Below are 24,858 nucleotides of genomic sequence, written 5' to 3' on the forward strand. Positions count from 1 at the left end.
AGCCTCTGAAAGCTTGTGAATTTAAAATAAAATTCTTGGACTATAACTTGGTGTTGTAAAATTGTTTACAATTGTCAACCCCAGTCCATCACCGGCATCTCTACATCACAACAATTAATGGGTGGGGAGGAGCAAATCCACCTCAGGGATAACAGAACCAAGATGGGGAGACATTAACTCAAAGGATTTACGATTAAATAGAGATGTTTTAAATGGTTCTGGCTATTTCTTGGCTGGATTTGGCGGAAGCTCTAAATCCAGTGGTCCAACCAATCCCAGCCAGCGCCTGCTCCATTTCCGCAATTTGCCAAACTTTCACTTTCATTTCTGGAGAACCTTGCCTTTACTTCCCACTCCCATGGCTTCTTCCACAATCCGTTCCGAGGACAAGTTCGTCTGTGCGATCTGCCTGGAGATCTTTAACAACCCAACCACCATCCCATGTGGACACAGCTTCTGCCTGCAATGTATCGACAGCTACTGGGAGCCGAGCTCCAGCTCAGACGGGACCAGTTGCCCGCAGTGTCTCCACAGCTTCACTCCCAAGCCCACACTGCACAAGAACCTCATCTTGTGTGAAGTTCTGGAAGACCTCAGATCAAGTGGCAAGCTTTCGCCAGGGTCTCCAGCCGGCCCGGGGGATGTCGCCTGCGATGTCTGCACGGAGACCAAGTTAAAAGCCAGGAAATCGTGCTTGGATTGTCTGCTTTCTTACTGCCAGACCCACCTGATGCCTCATCATAAGAACCCAGCTTTAGGGGACCACACCCTGATTGATCCAGTCAAGCACCTCAATGTTCAGAGAAGTTGTCCAGCTCATGGGAAACCCCTGGAGTTGTTCTGCAGAACAGAAGGGATGTGTATTTGCGAATTGTGTACCACGGGGCAACATGTTATTCATGAGATGGTGACTGTGGAAGAGGAAGTAAATGAACGAAAGGTAAGGAAAACAGCCAGTGAAGATGAGCAGCTGTCCGCCTGGTTCAGAACCAAAGATCCAGTTTCCAGGGTGGACAACCATTCATATTGAGAGATGAAATCCAGATTATTCTACAGTGCAGTTTTTCTTTAAATAGTTTTATGCACCTTCGAGTGGGTGAATTTGTGCCAGCTTCATTCAGGCCCATTTCGTACAACGACAAACAACAACTTGCATTTATATAGCACCGTAGTAAAACGTCCAAAGGCGCTTCACAGGAGTATTATTAAACAAAATTTAACACTGAGCCACATAAGGGGATATTAGGACAGGTGACCAAAAGCTTGGTCAAAGAGGTGAGTTTTAAGGAGCGTTGTAAAGAAGGAGAGAGAGGAGTGGAGAGGCGGAGGGGTTTAGGGAAGGAATTCCAGAGCTTAGAGCCTAGGCAGCTGAAGGCACGGCCGCCAATGGTGGAGCGATTAAAATCGGGAATGTGCAAGAGGCAAGAATTGGAGGAGCGCAAAGATCTCGGAGGGTTGTAGGACTGGAGGAGGTTACAAAGATAGGGAGGGGCGAGGGATTTGAAAACAAGGATGAGAATTTTTAAATCAAGGCATTCCCGGACTGGGAGCCAATGTAGGTCAGCGAGCACAGGGGTGATGGGAGAGTGGGACATGGTGCGAGTTAGGATACAGGCAGCAGAGCTTTGAATGAGCTCAAGTTTATGGAGGGTGGAAGATGGGAGGCCAGCCAGGAGAGTATTGGAATACTCGAGACTAGAGGTAACAACAGCTTGGATGAGCATTTCAGCAGCGGAAGAGCTGAGTCAGGGGCAGAGACAGGCGATGTTCTGGAGGTGGAAGTAGGCGGTCTTGGGGCAGATATGTGGTCGGAAGCTCATCTCAGGGTCAAATAGGACACCATGGTTGCGAACGATCTGGTTCAGCAGAAAGCCTGTGGTTTTTAAATGCCCACCTCATTTGCTTATGGTTTGGTCACCCTACATGGAAATGGTTAGGCTCAGAAAATCTGGCAATCCGGATGAATGGAAGCATGTCCTTCTAGTTGAGTTCAAGGGATTTTTTTCCAGTGCAAAGCATGCTCCCATGTAAGGCCCGTTCCCACATGAGGCGTGCTCCTGCCTACGGCAGTTCCAGCATGAGCCTTGCTCCAACTTGACCATTAAAAGTTGGCTTCATATTAGTCAGATTTCTCCAGACTATCCTATATTACATTGAGTGACATCAAGTCTACAGTATGGAAAGAGACCATTCAGCCCAACTGGCCTATGCCAGCATTTGTGCTCCTCAGGAGCCTCCTCCCTCCCTACTTCATCTAACCCTATCAGCATATCTTTCCATTCTCTTCTCCTTCATGTGTGTATCTGGCTTCCCCTTAAATGAATCTATGCTATTTGCCTCAACCATTCCTTGTAGTAGCGAGTTCCACATTCTTACCACTCTTTGGTTTTTCTTGAATTCCCTACTGGATTTATTAGTGACTATCTTATATTTATGACCTCTAGTTTTGGACTTCCCACAAATGGAAACATTTTCACTATGTCTACCCTATCAAACCCTTTCATTATCTTCAAGACCTCTATCAGGTCACCCCTCAGCCTTCTTTTTCTAGAGAAAGGAGCCCTAGCCTGTTTAGTCCTTCCTGATAAGTATATCGTCTCAGTTCTGGTATCATCCCTGTGAATCTTTTTTGTGCCTTCTGCAATATCTCTATTCCCTTTCTATAATATGGAGACCAGAACTGTTCACAGTACTCCAAGTGTGGTCTAACCAAGGTTCTATACAAGTTTAACATGACTTCTCTGCTTTTCAATTATATCCCTCCAGAAACGAATCCCAGTGCTTGATTTACAATTTTTATGGCCTTATTAACCTGGGTCGCTACTTTTAGTGATTTGTGTATCTGTACCCCCAGATCCCTTTGCTCCTCTACCCCATTTAGACTCTTATTATCCAAGCAATATGCGGCCTCCTTATTCTTCCTACCAAAATGCACCACCTCACACTTATCTATATTGAAATTCACTTGCTAATTACACACCCATTCTGCAAGTTTATTAATGTCTTCTTGTATTTTATCGCATTCTAACTTTCTATTAACTACACCGTACAATTTTGTGTCGTCCACAAATTTTGAAATTGTACTTCCGAATCTCGAGACCAAATCATTGATTTAAATTGTGAACAACAGTGCTCCCAGCACCGATCCCTGTGGAACACCACTTCCCATCTTTTTGCCAGTCTGAATAGCTACCCTTAACCCTACTCTCTGTTTTCTGTTTTGTAGCCAGCTTGCCATCCATTCTGCTACCAGTCCCCTGACTCCACATGCTCTGACCTTAGTCATGAGTCTACAATCTACAATGACTTATCGAAAGACTTTTGAAAATCCAAATATATTACATCTACTGCCCTCGTCCACTCTTTCTGTTACTTCTTCAAAGAATTCAATAAGGTTGGACAGGCATGACTTTCCCTTCTGAAATCCGTGCTGACTGTTCTTTATTATATTTTTGTTTTCCAGATGTTTTTCTATTACATCTTTGAGTAAAGATCCCATTATCTTTCCTACCACTGATGTGAAGCTAACTGGTCTATAGTTCCCTGGACTTGTTCTATCTCCCTTTTTAAATATAGGAATAACATTAGCTCTCCGCCAGTCCTCTGGCACTATTCCCTTTTCAAATGAATTTTTATATATATGTAATATATCTGCTATCTCATCCCTAACTTCTTTTAATATGCACAGATGCAATCCATCCGGACCAGGGGGTTTTATCCTCTCTGAGTTTGATTAGTTTATCAATTATCTCCCCCCTTTCTATCTTAAATGTCTTTATATCTTTTTGGATCTCCTCGTCTAATGTCCTGCCCACCTTGTTAGTCTCCCTGGTAAATACTGAGGCAAAGTAACTATTCAATATTTCTGCCATTTCACTGTCATTACCTGTGAGTTTATCTTGTGCATCCCTTAGTGGCCCTCTCCCTATCCTGAATTTTTTTTTGTTATTTATGTGTCTTTATATTCCTTGATAATTTAATCTTGTAGTTCCTCTTTGTTTTCCTAATTGTTTTTTTGGCTTCTTTCCAAACCTCTTTGTATTCCCTTTTGTCATCCTCCTTTATTGTCTGTGTACTTAGAGTATGCCTTTTTTTTAGTTTCAATTTTACCCTTATCTCAATTCATCCATGTTGTTTCATTATTGACTTGTTTGTTCTTGTTTTTTAGAGGAATATTTTTCTCCTGAATTCTCTTGTTCACCATTTTAAATATTTCCTACTGTTGTTCTAACTCTATGTTTATCAATTTTTTTCCAGTTTACCTTCCCTCCTTCCATTCTCATCCCCTCAAAATTAGCTTTTTTCCAATCTATTATTTTGGTCTTTGTCTTACTTATGTCTTTCTCAATCATTATTTTAAACGTTATTATATTATGATCGCTCTTGCCTAGATGTTCCCCTACGCTTACTTCTCTTTGTTCCGGTTCATTTCCCATTACTAGATCCAGCAGTGATTCCTCTCTTGTTGGGCTTCTCACATACTGGGTAAGAAAGGAGTCCTGCACACACTGTAAAAACTCCAGTCCCCATTCCCCTTTCCCTAACTCGTCTTTGCCAGTTTATTTGGGGGTAGTTTAAATCTCCAATGATTATTTTTCAATTTTTAAAAATCATTTCATAGATTTATCTACATATTTCTTCCTCCACTTCCCTTCCACTATTAGATGGTCTGTCGAATATGTCTATTAACCTGATCGATCCCTTCTTATCCTTTGTCTCAATCCATATCGATTCTGTTTCTATCTTAATGTTACTTATGTCCCTTTTTTCAATTGCCATTATGTTGTCTCTAATTAGTACAGCTACTCCAGTGCCCGCCTTTCTTCCCCCCCATACTTTCCAAATACATTATATCCTGCAATATTTAACTGTTCTTTATGTAGCCCTGTTTCAGTTATCCCTACCACATCTGGCTCCTCACTTTGAAGTATTGCCTCAAGTTCTCCCATTTTGTTTCGGGTGCTGTGTACATTGGTGTACAGGCAACTTAGTTTGTTTTTAATAATTGTTCCCCTCACTTTATTTTTAACAGTCATTTTGTACTCATGTTCTATAACTGTATTTCTTCCCTGACCGTTTGTTACCCTTGTTCCTTAACTTGGTCTGACCTTTACACTCATCTCCTATTTCTTTTATCTTCAGACTTGTTATTTTCACCAGATCCCTCCCCCGTCTTATTAGTTCCAAGTCCTATCGACAACCCTATTTATCCTTTCCGCTAAGACACTGGTCCCATTCTGGTTCGGATGGAGCCCGTCCCAACGGTACAGCTCCATCCTGTCCCAGTGTCTCTTGAAATGGAACCCCTCCTTCCCACACCACTCTTTCAGCCACACATTCACCTTCTGCCTATCCCTGTGCCAATTAGCATGTGGCTCGGGTAATAATCCTGAGATTACCACCCGTGAGGTCCTGGTTTTTTAATTTAGTTCCTAACTTCTGATATTCCCTTAGCAGGAACTCCTCCCTTTTCTTCCCTATGTCATTGGTCCTAACAGGGACCACAACAACTGGATCTTCCCCCTCCCTTTCCAGGTTCCTCTCCAGTTGCTCCGAGATATCCTTTACCTTTGCACCAGGTAGGCAACATGCCTTTCTGGACTCTCAGTCGCGACTGCAGAGGATGCTATCTATCCCCCTAATTATCGAATTCCCTATGCCTATAACATTTCTATTCTGCTCTTTCCCCCCTTGGACTGTCTCCAGCTCCACGGTGCCATGAATATCATTCTGGCTGTCCACCCCGCAGCCTACACTCATATCCTCACAGGTGGTAAGTACACTGTACCTGTTAGATAGGACCAGTGTCTGCGGGACCTCCTTCTCTATCTCCCCTTAACCAGCTGTCTAATAATCACACTCTCCCCTTCCTGTACCTGTACTTTCCTCTGAAGTGTGACTGTACTCTGTTGAAAACTACCCAAAAAATCTTCCCCTTCACTTAAGTGTTGGAGTGTCTCTAACTCGCTCTCCAGCTCAAGGGCTCTGAACTGGAGTGTCTCAAGGCAGAGATATTTCCTTCAGATGTGGCAATCCAGGACAGTCTCGCTGTCCACAAACTCCCGCATATGCCAGTACTGGCACGTAGCCTGGGCTGCCATTTTTGGTTTTTATTTATTTTTTATATTAATTTAGTTCTAGATATAACACAATTACTTGAGATCTAGATTATATTTAGCAGATGGATTTAACTTGATTTCAGATTAATTTGTAGCTAATTAGCTTTGTTTTTTGTTTGTTAACTTCTTTATTTTACTATTTCCTCAACTCCCTATTTATGTACACCAGATTTTAATTTAATGTTAGTGTCCTCTATTTAGTTAATTTTAATTTTATCCCCTTAGATCTGATTAATTAATTAAACACTTAGCTTAATTATACAACAACTTAAACATTTAGCTCAATTATATAGTAAATTAAACATTTGATTTATTTATATAATAAATTAAACACTTAGCTGTAATTCCTCGGGCTCTGCCGATCCTCCCTCTGCTCTGGCGTCACTTTCTCAGGTTCAGAATTTTTTTTCCACATTTTTCCCTCCATTTGTTTTATGTCCTCCTCTCAGCTTCTTCTCCTGTGCTTTATGTCCACCTCTCAGCTGCTTCTCCTGTGCTTTATGTGCTATATATTGTGGCACATTGGAGTAAATTGTGTAAACTCAGTAACTAGTGGATAGGCTATTTATCTGGGATGTGAGGGGGAGCACTAATTATTGAGGATTTATTGGCCCGTAAATTGCTCTGAGTAGCAATCAAACATCGCCCGCCGCTCATTATAAACTCACCCACAAGCTACTCGCGGGCTTTTGGGCAGCAACTTGCTTCGATGGTGAGCTGCAAAAAAGTGCAGCGTTCTTTCCCGGACTTCTGTGAGCTGTGTGAGCGGGGAAAGGATCTCTCTCTCCCCTCAACTAATCAGATTGAAATATCCTTGACAAGCTGTGTAGTCAGAAGCAGGAAGTGAAAGTTACAACAGTAAATTCAATGTAAAATCAGTTAGAGAAAGTGAAATAAAGAGAGGGGAAGAAATATTGAATTAAAAGACAGAGATAGACAGAAAGAGTAAAACAAAACATTTTAATTTAAACATTTCTTTTATAAATGTCCAACAACATTTAAAATTGGAAGTAATGAGACTCCACATTTTTAAAAGTTAATTTTCAATGCCAGAGAGATTGTTTGGCGTCATTAAAACTTACCACACCATTAAAAGTCAGTTTAGAGCTAAAAAACCCAGTGAACCTTTTTTATGGAAAGATTAGTTTGTTTCTGGCTGGGCAGGAGAGCAAGTTCCCGCTGGTCCATTGATTCAGCCGGCATTCAGCGAGTTGCCCTTCCCACGCAGCATTCCAACGAGCAGGGCAAATGGTAGAGCAATTTCCGGATTTCCACGTTTGACTGTGTATGTGCACTTCCATTTGCCCTGAAATAACGGTGAGCCCTGTTAACATCGCCGTTATTTTATAAGCAATCTCTGGGTCAATGTCTTTATAGCCTATTCCTGATAATTCAGTCATTTTTACACTAAAAAGTGGAATAACTTTGACTTCAGCAATGTAAATAACACAGCAAGGTGGGCATGTAGGAGGGAGAGAGAAAAGAGGGAATTTTTTTTATTCGTTCATGGGATGTGGGTGTCGCTGGCGAGGCCAGCATTTATTGCCCATCCTTAATTGCCCTTGAGAAGGTGGTGGTGAGCCGCCTTCTTGAACCGCTGCAGTCCGTGTGGTGAAGGTTCTCCCACAGTGCTGTTAGGAAGGGAGTTCCAGGATTTTGACCCAGCGACGATGAAGGAACGGCGATATATTTCCAAGTCGGGATGGTGTGTGACTTGGAGGGGAACGTGCAGGTGGTGTTGTTCCCATGTGTCTGCTGCCCTTGTGCTTCTAGGTGGTAGAGGTCGTGGGTTTGGGAGGTGCTGTCGAAGAAGCCTTGGCGAGTTGCTGCAGTGCATCCTGTGGATGGTACACACTGCAGCCACTGTGCGCTGGTGGTGAAGGGAGTGAATGTTTAGGGTGGTGGATGGGGTGCCAATCAAGTGGGCTGCTTTGTCCGGGATGGTGTCGAGCTTCTTGAGTGTTGTTGGAGCTGCACTCATTCAGGCAAGTGGAGAGTATTCCATCATACTCCTGACTTGTGCCTTGTAGATGGTGGAAAGGCTTTGGGGAGTCAGGAGGTGAGTTACTCGCTGCAGAATACCCAGCCTCTGACCTGCTCTTGTAGCCACAGTATTTATATGGCTGGTCCAGTTAAGTTTCTGGTCAATGGTGACTATAGGCCAGTTAGCCTGACATCAGTAGTAGGGAAAATGCTCGAATCTCTTATTAAAGACGTAGTAACAGGGCGCTTAGAAAATCATAATATGATTAGGCAGAGTCAGCACGGTTTTATAAAAGAGAAATAAAAACAGAAAATGCTGGAAAAGCTCAGCGAGTGAGGCAGCATCTGTGGAGAAAGAAACAGAGTTAACGTTTAGGTCGAAGACCTTTCGTCAGAACTGACAGATGTTAAAGTTTTTAAGCAAGAATCGAGCCAGGGAAAGGGTCGGGGGGAGGGGAGGATAATACAAAAGGGAAGGTCTGTGATAGGGTGGAGGGCAGGAATGATTAAATGACAAGGGATGATGGTGCAAGGCAAGGAAGGTGGTAATGGGACAGGTTAAGAATCAAAAGATGGGTCTAGAGTAGCTGTAAATAGCAACAGCAGAACCATTACCAGCACCTGCTGTCCAAGAAATGGGAGCAGTGGTTATGATCTGAAGTTATTGAAATCAACGTTTTCACTTTGCACTTCTTGGCGTTAAATTTCATCTGCCACGTGTCCGCCCATTCCACCCACCTGTCTCCGTCCTCTTGACTATATTCTAATAATTTATTCTTCATTTGTTGCTCATTTTCTGCCACTCAGGGATCATTTGCCACCATCTATCTGCCTCCAGATAGCAGGAAAAGAAATGAAGGACTTGCATTTATATAGTGCTTTGATTAAAAACTTAGCCAAGTGTGGCATCTGACACTGAACAACAACAACTTGCATTTATATAGTGCTTTTAACTTACTAAAAACATCCCAAGTCGCTTCACAGGAGCATTATCAGACACAATTTCACACCGAGCCATATAAAGAGATATTAGGACTGGTGACCAAAAGCTTGGTCAAAGAGGTAAATTTTAAGGAGCGACTTAAAGGAGGAGAGATAGTTGGAGAGGCAGAGAGGTTTAGGGAGGGAATTCCAGAGCTTAGGGGCCTAGGCAGCTGAAGGCACGGCCATCAATGGTGGAGTGATGAAAATCGGGGATGCGCAAGACACCAGAATTGGAGGAGTGCAGAGTTCATGGAGGGTTGAAGGGCTGGAGGAGGTTCGAGAGATTTCTGATTGTGATTCACGCACCCCTCACTGTCGATTCTTAATTAATTACAAGTTATTTCCTTCTAGCAACTACTTCTCCAGAAGAAGTCTAACTTGAAAGAACAGCTCCAAAAGACATTGACTGAGATTAGTAACCTGCAGAAAAATGTTGATCCAGTCAAGGTAAGTCCATTGGTGATTGTTGACTTCACAATACAATGAGCTTTTCACCGAATAGAACACAGAAACAGGAGGAGGCCTTTCAGCCCCTCGAACCTGATCCGCCATTCAATTAGATCATGGCTGATCTGTGTCTCAACTCCATTTATCCGCCTTGGTTCCATTTCCCTTAATACTCTTGGCTAACAAAAACATATCAATCTCAGTTCTGAAATTTTCAATTGACCCCCCAGCCTCAACAGCTTTTTCTGGGAGCGAGTTCCAGATTTCCACTACCCTTTGTGTGAAGAAGTGCTTCCTGACATCACCCCTGAATGGCCCGGCTCTAATTCCCCGCCAGAGGAAATAGTTTCTCCCTATCTACCCTATCAAATCCTTTAATCATCTTAATTAGATCACCCCTTAATCTCTATTGTCAAGGGAATACAAACTTAGTCTTTGTAACCTGTCCTCATTCCGAAAAGTCGCTTAGTCCCTTTATTGTTTATTAATAGAATTCTTCACAGAAGGTGAGAGCTGAAATCACCAGCAAATTCACTGCAATGATCAAAGTCATTGAAGGAGCACATAAAGAGGTGATTGGACTGATAGACAACGAGGAGCGAGTGGCACTGGGCCAGGCTGAGAGCATCAGGAACCAATTGCAGCAGAGGTGTACTGAACTAAGAGGGAATGAGCATCAACTGAGAACCCTGTCTCAGATCAATGATAACCTGATATTTTTGCAGGTAAAAAGTGTATATACTTTTCTAGTTAAATAAATACTAATTTACTGTGGCTGGCAACCAGAGGGAAAAAATGCAATTACACTGTAACTCGTGTCGTCTAGTGGAAGTTGGAGTCGGGAATCACAGTTTCGCACATGTCTACCTCTGACTTTTCCATTTCTTTTCACTGTGTTGTTTTAACTTATATTTTCTATCCATTGAATTGACTATTCTGGCTGGCTGAGGACAGGTTCATTGTTGAGAATGATTAGTGTTACTGTAATAAATACCACTGTCAGAATTCCCTCTTGACTGCTTTAGGGCTGCAGTGATTCGTTTATTATATCTTTCTGTGAGACATAACCACAATCTCTCCTACATGATGAGCGTGGCTCATGCCCTCATGTTTCGGTGGATAGTGTACAATGAGTTTATTTGGCAGAAGCCGAGCGACACTGTGAAACAGAGCTTCTGGCAGCCTTTCTGATGAAGTGACGAGGGGGGGAGTGGGTCCATGTCTGAAGCTTCCTTGTGTAAGGAAAGAACTTGCATTTATATAGCGCCTTTCACATCCTCCGGATGTCCCAAAGTGCTTTACAGCCAATGAAGTACTTTTGAAGTGTAGTCATTGTTGTAATGTAGGGAATGCGCCAGTCAATTTATACACAGCAAGACCCCACAAACAGCAATGTGATAATGACCAGATCATATTTTTCAGTGATATTGGTTGAGTGATAAATGTTGGCCAGGACACACTGGGAGAACTCCTCTGCTCTTCTTCGAATGGTTGCTGTTGCTCGGCTGTTTCAAGAGTCTTAAGCGCATGTTGATTCCTGGGCTGGGCTGGGCTGCTCCTCAGCTGGAGTGAGAGTCTTGGATCAGGTGGTTCAGAGTTTCCCGATCTCAGGCTCCTCTCCAGCCCATGCACTCTGCTCCAGGGGTCGGCACTTGGAGTCTTTGTGGTGCTTTTGACGGCCTGTCTGAAGACCCAAGAAAGGAGCAGTTTGCTCAGTCTCACTTCCTCCTGCTGCTCCCCATCTCTTTACAGAAATAGTCAGCTGCCTTTTTCAGGACCCAGAATGGAGTCACTGGGGTGAAGGGTGGGGGGTGGAACAAGAGATTTGTTCCAATATTTCCTGCTGCATCGCCTCTTACTCAATTCCTGCCACTTTTCTGCTCAAAGTTACCAAGGTCCAGGCGCACGGTTACTGACGACCCCCGGTAACCGTGCGCCTGGACCCTCGTAATCGTGCGCTTAGACCCCGGTAAACTTGCGCCTGGATCAGTTGACAACTACTGCTTAAGCACATGTAGTGCTGATCATTGTGTGAGGCTTAACAAAACACCATTGGACCATATTGGACTCATGTCGATCATCGGCAAAGGGGTAGAAGTTCCCGGCGCACGGTTACCGTGGTTCCCGGCGCACGGTTACCGTGGTTCCCGGCGCACGGTTACCGTGGTTCCCGGCGCACGGTTACCGAGGTTCCAGGCGCATGGTTACCAGGGGTCCAATGCATTGGGCCTAGATGGCTGAAGGCACGGCCACCAATGGTGGGGTAAAAGGACTGGGGGGGTTTCTATATTTTCAAAGTAGCTGTTAAACATAGCTAGTTCCGTTCGTAGTGGAAAGTAATAAAAAGTTTTGGCTGTGCTAAACTATGCCGTAATATTTATAACCATAGTGATTCTTTTATTGCTTTTATCTCGCCAGCTATAAAAGTTATCTGCCTAAACTAACTCACTTAGCAGGTTTCAGACAAACCCTCTTTGAAAGCCCCGCGTAGACACACTGTTTTGAAAAAGGCCAGTAATAAATATCTTCGATAAACAGTAACCGGGGCCTTGTGAATTTAAATAGTGGTCTGCTTAACTCAATAGAAGCTTGCAACTGAACTGATTGTATGTATCTGAACTAATTGACTGGGTCCCTCACCCAGATGGATTTTCAGACAAATCGACAATATGAGTTGGAACATTCTTCTGAGAGTGAAAGTCCTCACTGAATAGGCTCATGTGGAGCATAAACACCGGCACAGACCAGTTGGGCTGAATAGCCTGTTTCTGTGCTGTAAATTCATAGAACCATAGAAGGGTTATAGCACGGAAGGAGGCCATTTGGCCCATCGAGTCCAGGCTGGCTCTCTGCAAGAGCAATCCAGCTAGTCCCACTCCCCTGCCCTATTCCCATAGCCCGGCAAATTGTTTCCCTTCAAGTACTTATCCAATTCCCTTTTGAAAGCCATAATTGAGTCTGCCTCCATTCCCTCAGGCAGTGCATTCCAGATCATTACTAGTCGCTGTGTAAAAAAAGGTTTTCCTTATGTCACCTTTGGATCTTTTGCCAATCACCATAAATCTATGTCTTCTGGTTCTTGACCCTTCCGCCAATGGGAACAGTTTCTCTCTATCTACTCTGTCTAGACCCTTCATGATTTTAAATACCTCTATCAAATCTCCACTCAACCTTCTCTGCCCTAAGGAGAACAACCCCAGCTTCTCCAGTCTATCCCCGTAACTGAAGTCCCTCATCCCTGGGATTATTCCAGTATATCTTTTCTGCACCCTCTCTAAGGCCTTCACATCCTTCCTAAAGTGTGGTGCCCAGAATTGGACACAATACTCCAGTTGTGGCTGAACCAATTTGCCGGGCTACGGGAATAGGGCAGGGGAGTGGGATTAGCTGGATTGCTCTTGCAGAGAGCCAGCCTGGACTCGATGGGCTGAATGGCCTCCTTCCGTGCTGTAACCCTTCAAAGATTCATTATAACCTCCTTGCTTTTGTACTCTGCCTCTATTTATAAAGCCCAGGATTCCCGTATGCTTTCTTAACTGCTTTCTCAACCTGCCTTGTTACCTTCAACGATTTATGCACATATACCCCCAGATCGCTCTGTTCCTGCACCTCTTTTAGAATTGTGCCCTTTAGTTTATATTGCCTGTCCTCGTTCTTCCTACCAAAATGTATCACTTCACACTTTTCTGCATTAAATTTCATCTGCCTCGTGTTGGCCCAATCCACCAACCTATCTATGTCTCTTTGAAGTCTATCACTATTCTCCTTACTGTTTATTACCCTTCCAAGTTTTGTGTTATCTGCAAATTTTGAGATTGTGCCCTGTATACCCAAGTCCAAGTCATTAATATATATCAAGAAAAACAATGGTCCTAGTACCGACCCCTGGGGAACACCACTGTACACCTCCCTCCAGTCAAAAAAACAACCGTTCACTACTACTCTCTGTTTCCTGTTATTTAGCCAATTTTGTATCCATGCTGCCACTGCCCCTTTTATTCCATGGTCTTCAACTTTGTTGACAAGCCTATTACGTAGCACTTTATCAAATGCTTTTTGGAAGTCCATATACACCACATCAACCACATTGCCCTCATCGACCCTCTCTTTTACCTCATCAAAAAACTCAAACAAGTTAGTTAATTACGATTTGCCTTTAACAAATCCGTGCTGGCTTTCCTTTATTAATCCACATTTGTCGAAGTGACTGTTAATTTTGTCCCGGATTATCGTTTCTAAAAGTTTCCCGCCACCGAGGTTAAATTGACTGGCCTGGAGTTGCTGGGTTTATCCTTACGCCCTTTTTTTGAACAAGAGTGTAACATTTGCAATTCTCCAGTCCCCTGGCACCACCTCCGTATCTAAGGATGTTTGGAAGATTATGGCCAGTACCTCCGCAATTTCTACCCTTATTTCCGTCAGCAACCTAGGATGCATCCCATCTGGACCGGGTGACTTATCTACTTTAAGTACATCTAGCCTTTCTAGTACCTCCTCTTCATCAATTTTTAGCCCATCCAGTATCTCAGCTACCTCCCCTTTTACTGTGACTTTGGCAGCATCTTCTTCCTTGGTAAAGACAGATGCAAAGTACTCATTTAGTACCTCAGCCATGCCCTCTGCCTCAAAGCTTAGATCTCCTTTTTGGTCCCTAATCAGCCCCACCCCTCCTCTTAATACCCGTTTACTGTTTACATGCCTATAGAAGACTTTTGGATTCCCTTTTATGTTAGCTGCCAGTCTATTCTCATATGCTCTCTTTGCCCCTCTTATTTTCCCTCTGAACATTCTATATTCAGCCTAGTTCTCACTTGTATTATCATCCTGACATCTATCATACGCCCCTTACTCTCTATGTCTTTTGTCATCCAGGGAGCTCTGGCTTTAGTTGCCCTGCCTTTCCCTTGTGGGAATGTACCTAGACTGTACCCAAACCATCTCCTCTTTAAAGGCTACCCATTGTTCGATTACAGTTTTGCCTGCTGATCTTTGATTCCAATTTACCCGGGCCAGATCTGTTCTCAACCCACTGAAATTGCCCCAACTCCAATTGAGTATTTTTTGCTTTAGAGTGCTCCTTGTCCTTTTCCATTGCTAATCTAAACCTTATGATACTGTGATCGCTGTTCCCTAAATGTTCCCCCACTGACACTTGTTTCACTTGGCTCACCTCATTCCCCAGAACCAGATCCAGCAATGCCTCCTTCCTCGCTCGGCCGGAAACGTACTGGTCAAGAAAGTTCTCCTGAACACACTTCAAAAATTCCTCCCCCTCTTTGCCCTTTACATTATTACTATCCCAGTCTATATTAGGATAGTTGAAGTCCCCCATTATTACTTCTCTATGGCTCCTGCACATCTCTGTAAATTCCCTGCAAATTTGCTCCTCTATATCCTTCCCACTAATTGGCGGCCTATAGAATACCCCCAGTAGTGTAATGGCACCTCTTTTGTTTCTTAACTCTAACCAGGACATCTTTTCTTTCCAGTACTGTAATATTCTCCTTAATCAATACTGCCACCCTCCCTCCCCTTTCCTTCCCTATCTTTCCTGAACACCTTGTATCCAGGAATATTTAGTACCAATCCTGCCCTTTTTTGAGCCAGGTCTCCGTTATCGCCACTACATCATATTCCCGTGTGGCTAATTGCACCTGCAGCTCACCAACCTTGTTTAACACGCTTCGTGCATTTACACACAGGCACTCTAAACCAGTCTCAGACCGTCTTATATTTTCTCCTAATCTGATCTATGTAATTCAGTGTAACTCTATGAATTAGAGAATCATCACTATCTAAATCTTAGACAGAAGTGTTTCATTTTTATTTCAGAACCTCTTGTACCCTGAGCCCTTCAACCCGTTCACTGATGCCCTCCAGGGGAAGGTAACCTGTGACCCCTACCCGGCCTGGCCCTACACGTGAGTCCAGTCCCACACTTTGGGTGACTCAATGCCCTCAGGGCCACCAAGGATGGGCCAGTGTTGCTCACATTCCAGGAACAGATGAGGGGGAAATAAAGACAAGTGCAGTCAGTTTGTTAAGCCCTGAAATCAGATTTGTTGATGGTGTGGCTTATTTTCAGAGAGTTTTCTGTAGATTAAATGATCCATCGTGCTTTATCCCCTGTTAGGAATCCAGTTGTTTAAAAGCAAGTGTGCAGCCTCTGGATTTCCCGCAGTTAAAGACGGATCTCCAATCCGCACTGACTTATGTTAACGAAGCCGTCACAGAACTTGCCACGTGGATTAAACAGCGAGTGCATCTGGTTTCCAAGCAAATTCTAGACAGAAGAAATATCGGTTCGTGATTTCCTACATTTCAGTTTAATAGATAATAAATTTTGTATTAAGTTATTCCTTTTCCAACAATATGGATAAGGCAAGTGACTTGGTTTAGAGCAACTCTTTACCCAGAGAGCGGTTAGATTGTGGATCTTGGAATGGTTGAGGTGAATAGCACAGATGCATTTAAGGGGAAGTTAGATAAGTATCATAGTATCATAGAATGATAAAGCTCAGGAGGCGGCCAATCGGTCCATCATGCCTGTGTCGGCTCTTTGGCGGGAGAGCTATCCAATTACTCCCACTCCCCTGCTCTTTCCCCATGGCCCTGTAATTTTTTTCCCTTCAAGTATTTATCCAATTCCCTTTCGAAAGTTACTATTGAATCTGCTTCCAGCACCCTTTCAGGCAGTGCATTCCAGATCATAACCCATGAGGGAGAAAGGAATAGAAGGATATGCTGATAGGCTTAGATGAAGTAAGGTGGGAGGTGCCTTGTGTGGAGCTTAAACACCAGATAGACCTGTTGGGCCGAATGGCCTATTTTTGTGCTGTAAGCTCTATGTAATTCTGTGTAACATCCTAGGACACACCTATACTTTCCACGTGTAGTGCAACTTGCTGTCCAAATGCCATTATTTTGCATAGAGGTCTCAGAAACAGCGACAATCCCAGTTCCTAAGTGGATTTGATTGATCACAAATAGCTTGTTCTATTTAAGCAAAAAGACCTGGGAGTGAGAGCAACAATTCTGTGCCCTTCTTCACCGTTGTAAAACAATAGACTAGTGTTGACTTTATATTGAAAGGGGAGGAAACTATTAAGGTGAATACATCCCAGGGCCACGTGGCTCCGGTTCAGCTTCCCGACCGATTCAAAGTCACGGCCCGTGTTGGCTTTGAATAGAGCAGCTGTGTGACGCAAGGAACCACTTCCTGCTGTTGGGTCCCTGAAATGATCTAGGGGTTGCGTACAAGCTGTGCCCATTTGGGCGCAATGAGGCCCAATTTCAAGGACGGCTGAAAAACTTCCCACCCGTGATTGAGTCAGGCCATTTTTTCACGCGTCTAAGACGGCCGCCTACAACTGGCGTTAGGCCCCTTGCATATATTAATTAGGGGCCTGCTTTAGGCCCCTCGGGAAAATTGGGCTGCCCAGGCGTCGGGCCTGCTCCGCTCAGGTTTCCCAGGCGTGGACGTGGCCTAGTCTGCGGCCACCACCGGGAAGATAAGTAAATTTATTTAACTCTTTTTAAAATTCACTTGGAGCCAGGAGAGCTCTGCCCGGTTCCACGGCACTTTTGCTGGCCGTGATCGGCCCCCCCCCCACCTCCTCCCGCTGTCCTCCCCCTCCCCTTCCCGGCACTCAGCAGCGAGCTACTACCATAATAGACACCTGGCAGCTTGACCAAATCATTGAACTGAGGCCTAATTTCGGGCTGGCCTCAGGCCTCCTGATCAGGGTATGCGCTGCCTGTGCAGCACCGATTCTGGGCCTGGAAAACGTGCCCTGGTAAATTTTTCCCCCAGGGAGTAACTTTCCCCACAGAGCTATCAGTCTTTAGCTATATCTCTCTCTCTCTCTCTATTCACCCGTGTATCTATGTTTATTAAGATGATAAATAAAATAAATAGAACAAAGCGAGTTGCTAAAGCTACCTGTGGAAATTAAACGTAAGTCTTTATTGATCTTTTTTTTACTATGTTTACTCTGTACAGCCAATCCAAGGATAGTGAAAACGGTTGTGTCCCAACCGAAGACCAGAGAGGATTTCTTGCAGTGTGAGTATTTCTGAAAAGTGCACTATCTCGTCCCACCGGTGATTTACAGTCTGTGTGTTAGATTTTCCAAATCGGTGAGGTTTTCACTGGAAGTGTGTTAGAGTGAGACTTCTACCTGCTGACTCGACTCCATCCAATTTGACAGGGTAAAACTCCATTATCAAACTGAGGGCGGATCACCCTCCTGGGTCGGGGTAGGGAGGGGGGGAGTAGTTAGTGAGCCTGAGGGAAGTGTACAGAGTGGGTGTCCTTAACTCCTGGGCCTCACTTACATACCCCGACCCTGACTCCCGCCTGAAGCCGACGGGAATGACGTCAGCACCGGTGGGGGTCAAAATTAGTGGAGGGGGGGATCAGGCCACTGCCGGGGGGTCCGCGGAAACGGTTCCCGGCAAGATACGCACAGATCGTGGGGGAAGGGAGGCAGGGGAGGCCCGAGGTGTCACGCCTGCTCATCCCGGCCCACGAGGAACCTTTAAACGATCACTTACCTGGGCCTTCTGAGGCACTTTACACCAGGAATGATTGGATGCCAGTCAGGACCCTAGTTTACACTCCCTGGCAGCTGTCCAATGAGTCTGAGAGCTTAATAACTCCTTTGCTCACATAACCCAGTTTATCACTCCCAGTGCAGTACTGAGGGAGTGCTGCACTGTTGGAGACTAATTGTAGTGTCCTGGTCGTCCCACCAGCAGTGCAAACTGCAAATCAACCCCGGTCCTTTTTGATCTGTATGGCTTAGTATCGTAATAAAAGACTCAATTGGGCATCAAAGTTCTGCCTGGAATCCTGTCAGGTTTAAGAAAGAGAGACTTGTATTTATATAATGCCGTTCATGGAGCTCAGGACATCCCAAAGCGCTTTACAGCCAATGAAGTAGATTTAAGCACAGCAAGGTCCCACAAACAGCAATGAGATAATGACCAAATCATCTGCTTTTAGTGATGTTGGTTGAGGGATAAATATTGGCCAGGACACCGGGGAGAACTCCCCATCTCGTCTTCGAAATAGTGCCATGGGATCTTTTACGTTCACCTGAGAGGACAGATCGGGCCTTGATTTAACGTCTCATCTGAAAGGTGGCAACTCCAACAGTGCAGCACTCCCTCAGTACTGCACTGGGAGTGTCAGCCTGGGTTATGTGACCAAACACGTTACTAAGCTCGCAGACTCATTGGACAACTGCCAGGAGGTGTAAGTTGCCACTCAGGCAGGACATCCCCTTCCAATTTGTCCCCTCCCCCTCCCCATTTCCTCCAAAGGGGGCTGTCAGCCAAAGCTTCTGTACTGGGTGTGATTTACGTACAATGGGAACTGAGTGAAGTGGGGAATTGATCCTGTATCACCCACTTCCTGCTCTAATGCTTAGCACCACATGTGTCCTAACAAATGGATCATTACTCTTCCTTTGTCTCCACAGTTGCTCAAAATCTCACATTTAATATAAATTCGGCAAATCATTGTCTTCGCTTCTACGACGGGTATCAGACAGTGTCACATTCAATACCAATGATTTACCCCGATCACAAGGAGAGATTTGATTTTCATCCACAAATCCTGTGTGAAAATTATTGGGGGCTCGGCAAATATTACTGTGAAGTAGAATTGCACAAAAATAAGAGAACGGACCATATTTGTGTGGGCATCACACGCCCAGATATCAACAGAAAAGGGAATATTTCTTCCTGTATCCTTGGTAGGAATAATTTGTCGTGTTGTTTAGATTTGCATCTAACAGCACGCAACAATTTCTTGGTCTTTCTTAACGGAGTAGAGTCCGAAATACCGAGTGTAAGTTACAACAGAATTGGAATTTACCTGGACGATCGCACCTTGTCATTTTACAGTGTGACTGATACAATGACTCTAATCTACAAATTCCTAGTTCCATTTGCAAATGCGTTCTATCCTGCTTTTCGAATTGAAGTTGGGACATCTCTGACTCTTTGCAAACTCAAATAAAGACTCGGTGCCTTATCTGGTGGAGTGCAGTTGTGTGTTGGGAGTCCTGTGATGAATGTTGCTCATGTCTTTAGACTGAACACAATCCTGTGATTATTCATTCAGTTTAAGGACTGCCCCCACGACTGAGCTCGCTACCAGTGGTCACAATTGTGCCATACATGGCTTTTAATTTTAGAGCTGGCGATTGGGGGAGTGTTGGGGGAATGAATCCTGCTTCTTGTACGTCACCAAGCTGCAGGAGGGGAGAGGGGTGCAGTACTGGGAAAAAGCTCTCTGACTTTCCTATCTTGATGGAGGATTGTAGTCATTCATACAGCAATTCTGGTGTAGTAATAGATTTCACGGTGCTACTAGGTTCTGGGGAGAGTTGTTATGAAAACCAGTCACTGTTCACATATTTATGGTCACGATTCTCCATTGACTGAGCTTCTGACCCAACATCCTCTCAATCACAAAGACCACCAACTTCCACCTCTGTATTTCCACCCACCCAGAACCCTCTCCCATGACTCCTTCAGCTCTAGACTTGACGATTCCTATGCTCTCCTGGCCAGCCCTCCACCTCCATTCTTTGTAAACTTCAGCTCATCTCTCTGCTGCCCGATTCCTATCCTGCCCGTCCATCACCCCTGTCCTCGCTGACCTACAATGGCTTCCGGTCCCCCCCAACAAGGCCAATTGAAAATTCTCATCCTTGTGTTTAAATCCCTCACTCCTCCATAAGTCTGTAACCTCCAACACTACCTACTCCCACTCCTTCCCCTCCAATACACCCCGGTTCTCTCACTGGCCTCTTCTGCATTCCCCCTTCACTTGGCGGCCATGTAATTCCTTCCCTAAATGTGTCCACCTCCCTCTCTTCCTTTAAGACCCTCCTTAAATCCCACCTCTTTAGTTCAGTGTCCATTTTTTTAATATTACGCCTCTGAAGCGCCTTGGGACGTTTTTCTATATTTAAGGTGTTGTATAAACACAAGTTGTTTTTGTTGACTATGATTGTGTAATTGGCACAATGTCATATGTGCCCTTTTTACATGCTTAATTCATGTCTTCGATATTCAACTTCAGTTGATTTTTTGGCTTATGATGATGGTGTTTAAAGTTGCTCAATTTATAAACACAGGAAGTCAGCATATTTGCAATTCTTTGAATATATTATAAATAGATATGTTATTTGGTGTCTGTTATTACAAGACTGATTAGTAGCACTTTGCTTCTTTGGGAAAAAAAATTATTACATGATAATTATATGAATGGTTTTCAAATTTTTCTCTGTGGGAGATCCCTATGAATATTGAGACATTCTTTGGGACCCCCTGCAAATATTGAGACATTCTTTGGGACCCCCTGCAAATATTGAGACATTCTTTGGGACCCCCTGTAAATATTGAGATATTCTTTGGGACCCCCTGTAAATATTGAGATATTCTTTGGGACCCCTGCAAATATTGAAACATTCTTTGGGATCCCCTGTAAATATTGAAACATTCTTTGGGACCCCCTGTAAATATTGAGATAATCTTTGGGACCCCCTGTAAATATTGAAACATTCTTTGGGACCCCCTGCAAATATTGAAACATTCTTTGGGACCCCCTGCAAATATTGAAACATTTTTTGGGACCCCCTGCAAATATTGAGATATTCTTTGGGACACCCTGCAAATATTGAAACATTCTTTGGGACCCCCTGCAAATATTGAGACGTTCTTTGGGACCCCCTGCAAATATTGAGATATTCTTTGGGACCCCCTGCAAATATTGAAACATTCTTTGGGACCCCCTGCAAATATTGAGATATTCTTTGGGACCCCCTGTAAATATTGAGATATTCTTTGGGACCCCTGCAAATATTGAAACATGCTTTGGGACCCCCTGTAAATATTGAAACATTCTTTGGGACCCCCTATAAATATTGAGATAATCTTTGGGACCCCCTGTAAATATTGAAACATTCTTTGGGACCCCCTGCAAATATTGAAACATTCTTTGGGACCCCCTGCAAATATTGAAACATTTTTTGGGACCCCCTGCAAATATTGAGATATTCTTTGGGACACCCTGCAAATATTGAAACATTCTTTGGGACCCCCTGCAAATATTGAGACGTTCTTTGGGACCCCCTGCAAATATTGAGATATTCTTTGGGACCCCCTGCAAATATTGAAACATTCTTTGGGACCCCCTGCAAATATTGAGATATTCTTTGGGACCCCCTGCAAATATTGAAACATTCTTTGGGACCCCCTGCAAATATTGAAACATTCTTTGGGACCCCCTGCAAATATTGAGACGTTCTTTGGGACCCCCTGCAAATATTGAAACATTCTTTGGGACCCCCTGCAAATATTGAGACAGTCTTTGGGACCCCCTGCAAATATTGAAACATTCTTTGGGACCCCCTGCAAATATTGAGACATTCTTTGGGACCCCCTGCAAATATTGAAACATTCTTTGGGACCCCCTGCAAATATTGAGACATTCTTTGGGACCCCCTGCAAATATTGAAACATTCTTTGGGACCCCCTGCAAATATTGAAACATTCTTTGGGACCCCCTGCAAATATTGAAACATTCTTTGGGACCCCCTGCAAATATTGAGACAGTCTTTGGGACCCCCTGCAAATATTGAGACAGTCTTTGGGACCCCCTGCAAATATTGAAACATTCTTTGGGACCCCCTCAAATATTGAGACATTCTTTGTAACCCCCTGCAAATATTGAGACACTGCTGGCTATCCTTGTCCTCCTTCTGAAAGACCGAGATATGCAGCCTAACGGAGAGCAGTTTTTAAAAATGAGTTTACAGCTACAGAAATAACCTGGTAATACGTCAACAAATATAGGAAGAAATACAGACATCTGATGATCCTGTGGCCCCTCCATCCCTCGGGATTCCCTCAGGGACCCCAGTTTGAAAGCCTATAATTAATATTACTTCTACATACTCTGAGGTGGACATGTTTGTAGCAAGGTACTGGTGATGGCTATTTCTTCCTCACAAAAAAAGAAAATTGTTGGCAAGAAACTGAAATGCTGATGCTAGTTTTCTGTCTCTGGTGACCATGTCTGAATAGCGGCAGATAATTCAACTCTTGGTTGCCTAAAAGTAATGTAGAACTACGCCAAGATCTGGGCCTCCGAGACTGCAGGCTCCCTCCTTTACTTTGAAGGTGTTTTTGGCCTGCAACTCATCAAGGATCCACCTCCCTTCTCGAGGTCTCCGGGAAAGAAAGAAAAAAGGACTTGCATTTCACGACCTCAGGACATCCCAAAGCACTTTACAGCCAGTGAAGTACTTTTTGAAATGTAGTCACTGTTGTAATGTAGGAAACGCAGCTGCCAATTTGGGCACAGCAAGATCCCACAAACAGCAATGAGATAATGACCAGATAATCTGTTTTTTGCGTTGTTGGTTGAGGGATTAATATTGGTCAGGACACCAGGGAGAACTCCGCTGTGCTTCTTCAAAATACTGCCATGGGATCTTTTACGTCCACCTGAGAGGGCAGACAGAGCCTCGGTTTAACGCCTCATCCAAAAGACAGCACCTCTGACAGTTTCAGAGATGGAATGCAGCCAGGTTTATGAACCATGAAAGGTTCGTCTGAGACACAACAGCCAGGGAGATAATTGTGAGAAATAAATTTTGAATCAAAGCATTGAACTAGAGGGAGTGTCATTGGCTCATCACCATTAGAGGGGGGACAAATCTGTATCCAAAATGTTCTGATGTGGAGATGCCGGTGATGGACTGGGGTTGACAATTGTAAACAATTTTACAACACCAAGTTATAGTCCAGCAATTTTATTTTAAATTCACAAGCTTTCGGAGATTTTCTCCTTCCTCATTTACCTGAGGAAGGAGAAAATCTCCGAAAGCTTGTGAATTTAAAATAAAATTGCTGGACTATAACTTGGTGTTGTAAAATTGTTTCCAAAATGTTCGGCATTTACAACCTCTTAAAAAAGCGTTGACAGATTAAAGTATGTTTTTGTTAAAATGCCATTTCATAGGTAGGGTTAATACTGATAGTTGTATACTGGGTTATTGGATTGTGGGCTTGTTATGTTCTTGATAATCCCCTCTGTAATTGTATTATCGTAATGTCAAATAAATTAGCCTAAATGGTCTGTATTGTCTTGTGTTGAATCTATGTCCTTTATCATTCATCAGCTCTGTCTGACACTTCCTCTAACTGGGAACCAGTTTGTGCTGCTTATTCCCTCCGTCTAGTAGGTGCGGTGATCTATGAAACTCCCAGTAACACGTCAACTACAGGACCACGCACAGATTATACATCTGCACAGGAGGAAGGGGTGAAGGCTCTGCCCCTTTTATGTTGCCCTGGGATTTCCAGGATTTCTCCCAATGGGGCCCAGAATGTCTGATCCTACCGTCGATGCAGGCTAAGGGCATCCATTTAAACAAGGCGGCAAGGAATCCTCCCGTCTCATTTTCCTGAATGCGCGTTGGAATGACACTGGACGCAGAACAAAGAAGGAAGGAACTTCAGGACGTTCCAAAGCCCTTTACAGCCGATGAAGTACTTTTTGAAGTGTGGTCACTGGTGTAATGTAGGAAACGCAGCAGCCAATTTGCACACAGCAAGATCCCACAAACAGCAATGTGATAAATGACCAGATAATCTGTTTTATTGACGATGGTTGAGGGATAAATATTGACCAGGACACTGGGGAGAACTCTTCTGCTCTTGTTTGAAATAGTACCATGGGATCTTTTACATCCAGCTGAGAAGATAGACAGGGCCTCGGTTTGATATCTCATCCGAAAGACGGCACCTTCAGTAGTGCAGCACTCACGTAGTATTGCACTGGAGTGTCAGCCTGGATTATGTGCTCAAGTCTCTGGAGTGGGATTTGAACCCATGACCCTCTGACTCAGAGGTGAGGGTGGTACCAACTGAGCCACAGCTGACAGTTAAAGAGTAGACTTTCTCTGGGCACAACAAATACAGGAGAACCAAGTTGGGAGGCGCACACATTAAAATTAATGGACAGGGTATCGGGCGGGCTCCCCTGTGACCGAGCACTCCTCCCCACCTGATCTAACACACCCAGACACAAGGCCAGGACAATCCACCCTGCAGCTCTCTCGGAGATGCCTGAAAGCTCTGCGGCAGTATTTATTTATATGACTCTGTGAGGCACAGAGCTTCTTGTTGCCTGTTTTAACTGTTTATACAATGAACATGTCCTCTGATATAAGCTGGGACGGCATTGTTGGAAGATCTGTGGGTGGCACTGATTCCGTGGTGAGCTGCGTGATGCCTCTGT

At 44.1% G+C, this 24,858-nt stretch overlaps 1 protein-coding gene across 1 annotated transcript; it reads left to right on the plus strand.

Moving 5' to 3' along the window:
- The first annotated feature begins 358 nt into the window (after positions 1 to 358).
- LOC137341327 (tripartite motif-containing protein 16-like) lies at positions 359 to 19,560 on the plus strand. The gene is made up of 7 exons (XM_068004451.1): positions 359 to 940; positions 9,438 to 9,533; positions 10,025 to 10,258; positions 15,366 to 15,419; positions 15,667 to 15,835; positions 17,536 to 17,598; positions 19,019 to 19,560. Exons 1-7 carry the CDS (start codon positions 359 to 361, stop codon positions 19,558 to 19,560), a joined length of 1,740 nt encoding a protein of 579 aa, XP_067860552.1.
- Positions 19,561 to 24,858: the final 5,298 nt, after the last annotated feature.

This window comes from Heptranchias perlo, chromosome 23, assembly GCF_035084215.1.
Source record: "Heptranchias perlo isolate sHepPer1 chromosome 23, sHepPer1.hap1, whole genome shotgun sequence".
Taxonomy (NCBI): domain Eukaryota; kingdom Metazoa; phylum Chordata; class Chondrichthyes; order Hexanchiformes; family Hexanchidae; genus Heptranchias; species Heptranchias perlo.